The sequence below is a fragment of the Gadus chalcogrammus genome, chromosome 2, assembly GCF_026213295.1.
Source record: "Gadus chalcogrammus isolate NIFS_2021 chromosome 2, NIFS_Gcha_1.0, whole genome shotgun sequence".
In the NCBI taxonomy this organism is placed as follows: Eukaryota; Metazoa; Chordata; class Actinopteri; order Gadiformes; family Gadidae; genus Gadus; species Gadus chalcogrammus.
The window spans coordinates 5,580,031-5,587,121 of NC_079413.1; the positions used below are offsets into that span (position 1 = coordinate 5,580,031).

At 51.5% G+C, this 7,091-nt stretch overlaps 1 protein-coding gene across 1 annotated transcript in view; it reads left to right on the plus strand.

Moving 5' to 3' along the window:
* The window catches only part of LOC130370973 (protein shisa-6-like), a 45,037-nt gene extending 40,811 nt beyond the window's left edge, over nucleotides 1–4,226 (plus strand). Inside the window, exons 6-8 of the mRNA XM_056576554.1 lie at nucleotides 255–275; nucleotides 889–1,014; nucleotides 3,514–4,226. Of these exons, the coding sequence (XP_056432529.1) occupies nucleotides 255–275; nucleotides 889–1,014; nucleotides 3,514–4,226 (860 nt within the window). The remainder of the gene's footprint in view (nucleotides 1–254; nucleotides 276–888; nucleotides 1,015–3,513) is intronic.
* The last annotated feature ends 2,865 nt before the right edge of the window (nucleotides 4,227–7,091 follow it).

The window sequence follows — 7,091 nt, forward strand, 5'->3', positions numbered from 1 at the left end:
GCCCCTAACCCTGCTCCACTTAATTGCATCTAGATTCATTCGGATAAAAGCTGGTTTGAAAAGATGGGCTAAATCCTCTGATAGCTTAGGATGAAAGTGAAAAGGTCAATAGTCTGGGGCTGCGTCGCATTAGCGATGGCAGCAACGTTGACCACCCCCGACACCCCATCCCTGCATTATGAAACTCTGTGAAACTTTGATCTGCTATAGGTTTATTGATTATTGATTGATTTCTTTTTCACTCGGTTTGTTAGCCCACAGACAAATGAGACACGGTAAGTTGTACACATACACCTGCATACATGTGGGTACATATATCTATATCTATACATGCATACATCTATAGCTACAATACTCACACAAACATCTAAATATACGTGTCTGATGCATGCGTGCTGAAGTCTGGACTGTTAACAGTGGGAACACACACACACACACACACACACACACACACACACACACACACACACACACACACACACACACACACACACACACACACACACACACACACACACACACACACACACACACACACACACACACACGATCGCACACACGCACACACGATCACACACACACACGCGCACACAGACACACAGACACACACACCTCCCAGAGTACTCTCTCGTGATTGGTTGACTGTGGATTGATATCGTGCTCCTCTCTCTCATATATAATATCAATACTGTCTGTCTCACACACACTCTGTCTCTCTCTCTCTCTCTCTCTCTCTCTCTCTCTCTCTCTCTCTCCCCTCCCTCCCTCCCTCCCCTGCTCCTCCTCTCTCTCACTCTCTCCCCTCTCTCCCCCTCTCCCCCTCTCCCCCTCTCCCCTTCCCTCTCTCGCCCCCCTCTCTCTCTCTCTTGCCCCTCTCTCTCTCTGTAGATCGCCCGCAGCGGGGGAACAACATCCTGACGTCGGCGACAGAGCCCTACGACCTGTCGCGCTCCTTCCAGAACCTCAGCCCCCTCCCCCCCTCCTTCGAGCTGCCCCCCCTCAAGGCTGCGCTGAGTAAATACTCCTCCTCCCTCCATAGATTAAGTAGGTGGTCCTCCGTTCGACCGTCTCTCCGCCTTCGCCTGAGCCCCGCCTCCCCCCCTGCTCCTGCACGTGTTCCGGGCGGGGCCGACGTCGAGGACAGCCCGGCCCTCTCCGAGGCCACGCCCCCCTCCTCTGTTTCGCCGCAGTGGCGTCCGTTAAGAGAGAGATGTGTGGTGGTGATGTTTGACACGATGTCTGGTGTCCTCCCTTTCCTCCTCCTCCTCCTCCTCCTTCTCGTCTTCTCCTCCTCCTCTTCCTCCTCCTTCTCGTCTTCTCCTCCTCCTCCTTCTCCTTCTCGTCTTCTCCTCCTCGTCTTCTCCTCCTCCTCCTTCTCGTCTTCTCCTCTGCATCCTCCTCCTCCTCCTCCTCCTCCCTTCTCCTCCTCCTCATCGTCTTCTCCTCCTCCTCCTCCTCGTCTTCTCCTCCTCCTCCTCCTCCTCCTCCTCCTCCCTCTCCTCCTCCTCATTGTCTTCTCCTCCTCCTCCTCCTCCTCCTCCTCCTCCTCCTCCTCCTCCTCCTCCTCCTCCCTCTCCTCCTCCTCATCGTCTTCTCCTCCTCATCTCCATACTTGGCATGAGGACCTGAATGGGGCGCATGCATTCCCATCCTCTTGTCATCCCTCCGTCTCGACTCCATCTGCTCCTCGTCATCCTGCTTGGGGGGGCGGGGCTTGCCGGGTGGGGTACCTGGTGGCCTGGTCACCTGACTCGGTCACCTGGTGCCTCCACCTGCTGTTCGTAACGCGATGTTGATGTCGTCGTTGCGCAGTGACGTGATGTTTTTCGTTGTCGTGGTGATGTTAAGGATGTCACAGCAGTGCTATCTGGGTCGCCATGTGTGCCTCGCTTCCCACCTCCACCCCCATGTGACCCTGTTGGCATGCCCGGATACGACACGTTCACTCCCCATGCCGCCTCTCAACGTTGTCCTCATCCAACCTCCCATCAGTGGTTCAGTCATTCCAAGGTACAACAGGCAAGAGTCGTGACTCAAGGCTAGTTCTAGTCTAGACCTTCCAAAAGAGAGGCTCACTAAAAACAGGAGAACAGGAGAGTTCTCTCGGCTGCTAAAGTCTGAAAATGAATACAGATCCCTGCAGCCTTGAAGCTAGACGGGCAGAATGGGTTTTTGAGCACATTTTTAGCTAAATTATGGATACTTAAATTATGGATATTATGGATACCCCTGAACAGCCAATTATGGATTGGCTGTTCAGGGGTTTTGATTGGCGGTCATTGAGGTTGTGATTTGTCGCATCACGGGGCTATGGTTGGCTGACAACTAATCAGGATCATATGCATCAAGGACGGAGGATTTCTCCACAAATCCTCTGGAGAGTTGTTCACAGCACTCACAATTATACACACACTTACTGTAGTTATACACACACATATAAACTTATATGGAGAAAAGCATAAACACATGCACACAGACACGCAATTAGATGCAAGGAATTTGATGAGTTCTGGAACAGAATCCTGCCAGAAGTCTATTCTATTTCCTTCTACAGAATTAAATCCTTCATCTGTTCTCTGTGACCATGGTACCCTATTATATGGAGCCCCTTCCCAATCATCTCACAGTGTAGCATTACAAAATTATCACTAAGTTCATTCTGTCTGCCTCCCAGAGCATCTCAGTATGAATGTTTGTTAAAGCAGCATTCATCTCCTGCTGGATCAAACCACAGCGATCTCCCCATTAAACATTCTTGTCACGTGACCGCTCCCACTGGCCAATCAGGCTGCAAAGACGCACCAAGAGACTGACCTATCACGGCCCTCTGCGCCGCAGCTTGCGGATGACCTCATTACTTCTCGTCTCGAAGATGACATTTCCTGGGATAATGTCACTCCCACCCGGCCATCGGAGGACAGGGGCGTTGTTAGCACAGCCGGGCTGAAGCACTCAGGGCCCCCCCTTCATTAGCCAAGCCGTGAGGGGGGGGGGGGGGGGGCCTGAAGGCTCCTCTGGAGAAGCAGAAGGAGCTGACCTCCCTCCCATGGAAACCCCTTGGAGAGGCCACTGAGAGGAGGATGACCTCCGGGCCACCCGGCCGTAGAAACCTCCTCATGGCCCCTAACGTTCCACCAGCCAGGCCCACGGAGCTGTTGATCTGCTCTCTGCACAGCTGAGTGGCCACAAGTGTCCACCGTGGAACCGAGCACCGAGCAGCGCCAGGAGCCTCGAGGTGCCTCCGTCACCCCCGCCTCTCTACAGGGGCAAGACGGGCACTTCTGGTTAGCTTAGCGGTGGCTACGTTGACAATGGTGAGCCGCAGGTAGGGCGGTACTGACGCCGACGTGGTAATGGTGAGGCGGTGGTGTTCTCCTGTGAGGCGGTGAATCGGGAAGGAAACAACAAACTACAATTTAAAAGAGATTATTCATTCCTGTCTTGGTCTCCCCTCCTCTTCCTCTCTCCCTCTCTCTCTCCCTCTGTGTCCCTCCCCCCCTCTACCCCCTGCAGCGGATAAGGACGTCGAGGACTACTACATGAGGAAGCACCACGACCCGGGCCCCCGGGGGCCCACCCACATGGTGAAGCTGAGCGACGAGCCGCCTCCCCGCCAGCGGCCGCGCCGGGTCCAGCGGGCCATGTCCCAGGACCACGTGCTGTCCCCGCCCCGCACGCCCCGGCGCAGCGCCGGCGGCGGCGGGGGCGGCGGAGGGGGCGGGGACTACGGGCTGTCGGCCTACGGCGGCATGGCGGCGGCGGCCTACGGCAGCAGCCGGCACCTCTCGGAGGACCAGCTGCTGTCGGCCGACCGGCTGCACTCCCAGGAGCCGCTGCTGCTGCTGTCGCCCACCATGCGGCGCGACAAGTTCCGCGAGAAGGCCATGGCGCGCGCCATGTCCCACGCCGACATGCTGATGCCCACCACGCCCAAGGTGGACCGCCACGCCAAAATGATCAAGATGCACTCGCACCCCACGCCGCGCGACTACAACACGCTGACCGTCGGCCACGACTACAACACGCTGACCGTGGGCCATGGCGGCGGCGGCGGCGGTGGCGGCGGTGGCGGCGGCGGCGGCGGTGGCGGCGGCGGCGGCGGTGGGCCGTCGTCCTCCAAGCGGCAGGCGTTCGCGTCGCGCCGCATGCACACGGTGGACCACCTGCAGTACGTCCCCGCACCCCACAACTACCGCACCGCCAGTAAGAACGAGGTCACCGTCTAGTGTTGGCGGTTACCCCTGGTTACATCCCTGGGAACCGTCGCACCTCGGCGCCGGTCACCCCCCTTCGCAAAACGGACAGCCCTAGCTGCTGTTACTGTAGCAGCGGTAGACCTTAGCGATGGTTGCCCCTGCAACGGACAGCCCCTAGCATCAGTTTCCATAGTGACAGTCACCCTTAGCCATGGTGACACTAGCGACCATCAACCCCCCCTAGCGACGGTTTCCGTAGCGACGGTCACCCTTAATAATGTCGATTCCAGCAACGTCATTCATAGCGATGGTTTCCATAACGATAGTCACTTTAGGGGCGATGGTCACCCTAAGCAATGGACATCGCTAGCGATGGCCACCTTGGGTAATGTATACCTTCGGAGACAGAAATCATGGCAACGGTCTCTCCAGGCGACCGTCACCATAGCACCGGTCGTCATAGCAGCTGTCCCCCCCCAAGAAACAGACAGCCAGACTTGCGGGTCTGCATTGAACCCAGTCAATCTCGCCCCGAGCGTACACATCCAAACGCTTTAGGTTCTGTTCTCCTGTTAACCACTTCCTGTTTGTAGCATTGGCTTCCTGTGTCACCAGGACGTATCCTCTCTCCTGGAACGACTTAAGGGCTCTGTCTGCACGCTATGTGCTGAAAGCCACGCAACCTACCGTGAACAATAAACTGCGATGAAATAAACTGTTTTTTAATCATTTAATACAGCGGATGTGAGATTCAAACTTAAATTGTGATCACTTTATATAACGAAGACTATCTTTAGGGTTTATACTGGGAGCTGTTGTCGGACTGAGAAGCTGAACTCTAAACTCTGAACTCTATCGATCAACAACGAGCGCATTCCAGTGGGTTTGTTTGTCGGTTAAAAAGCACAACTATTTAATTATTCACTTGTTCTTTCTTTGTTTCTACTCGTGTCCTTTGAGCCAGAACATATCAGCTTATTAGTGAGAAAACACAGGCTTCCCCTGGCATTCAATAAACCATTGTAAATATGCTATTTTAGCAGCTTTAGATATGATAAAAGGTTACGTTTTGGACTCTTTTACTTTATTTTTCAGTTTATCTCAGTCGTATGTTTTTGTGTGTGCGTCTGATTCACAAATCTTATTTAAAAATATATATTTTAAAGTAATTACATGTGTGAGTACCAATCAAAACTCCACGATAAGTCGTCGAAGATCGACAAGCAAACATGATATATAGGCAAAGCAAAATACGTGAAGGAGGCGTTGTGTGCAGTTGAATCATCCATCTTCCTGTGGTCTAACAGCAGCTTCGAACATCAACACCACACCCTATTTGAACATTGAGATGTTTCCTTTCACATTTGAATTCATATTCGGATCATACGATTTTACCAAACTAAAAGAGCACTTTCAGGAACAGCACTGCCTGTGGTGAGATATATGAACTGCAATCGCTGTTTGGGCTTGTTCAACCTGGTGATGTCAGAATGCGATGGAAACCTGAGAGATGTAATCTGGGACTGGAAAGTGTCCCTGCTATTAAAGATTAAGCACTTATTATGAACTGCCTTATGTATTAAGACGTGTATACACTATTGACAGCACAATCACTCTCTTTGGACGCCATTATATATATATATACATATAATACTTTGACATAGAGGAAGAGGGCATTCATTCAGTGGACATAATGGATAATATAAGATTCTAATATCTGGATCATAAATACTGTGTTTGCCCTATTGAGTTGATACTGTATTTATATTATGTTTTTATTTCATCACAAGAAGTCAAAAGACCATCATATGACGTGGGTGTATGTGTGTGTGTGCGCGTGTGTGCGTTAGCTTGTTGTGTGTTTGCATGTGGCTCTGTCCCTGTGTGTGCGTGTACACCTCTGTTTGCATGTAGGCTATCCATCTGTGTGTGTGTGTGTGTGTTAGAATGTGTGTTTGTTTGGTTTTGTGTCTGTTCGTCTGTGTGTTTGTGTGTGTGCGTGTGATTTGTGCGTGCATGTGCTTTTGTATCTGTGTATGTGTTTGTGTGCGTATGTGGCCTTTGCGTCTTTATGTGTGTGTGTAAGAGTGTGTGTGTGCCCGAGTGTGTCACTATTTCTGTTAATTCCTCGTGTTAGGACTTTCTCAGTGTCCCCATAAGAGCGTAAACCGGCAGCCAGCTGAATTAATACCAGTCTCTACCTGGTTGCTTCTCTTCCCACTCAGACAGATTAACAAAGTTCACTAATTGTGTTTTCAAGGTCACACAGCACCAGGTATGTCTTTTACACACAAAACTGTGATTCTCCTCGGATATTCGTAAAAGTACCACGTATTGTCCCATAGTTTGCTGAGCAGAGCCGTATTGAGTGAATCGGCCACATGGGCAGAACAGAGTGCGGATGAATGTATCTCTTTTCGCCACATTAATTCACATAACTACTTTCCACTCGATGCTTTCATCGTGGTGCGCGGCTCGCCTCCAGTAATGATGTCAACCTCATTCTTTTGTACAGATTTGTAGGATTGGAGCATGGCAAGTCGGTTAGGACAAAAGGGTGTTATTTTAGATTTTATTTGTATTTGCTGGCTGGGTCAATAACCCTGTGTTCCTTATGCTGTCCGATGGATTCTGACTTACAGACATCTGTAAGTCAGCATTTTTTCTCGCCTAGCTCAGCTAGTGTTAGCTTAGCCAGCATTAGCTTAGCTAGCATGATGTTAGCTAGTGTTAGCTTAGCTTGCCTTAGTTTAGCTAGTATTATCTTATCCAGCAATAGCTCGGCCAGCATTAGCTTAGCTAGCCAGAGCTTAGCCAGTTTTAGCTAAGCTAGGCTTAGTCTGGCTAGCGTTAGCTTGGCCAGCCATAGCTTAGCTATTGTGAGCTTAGCCATTC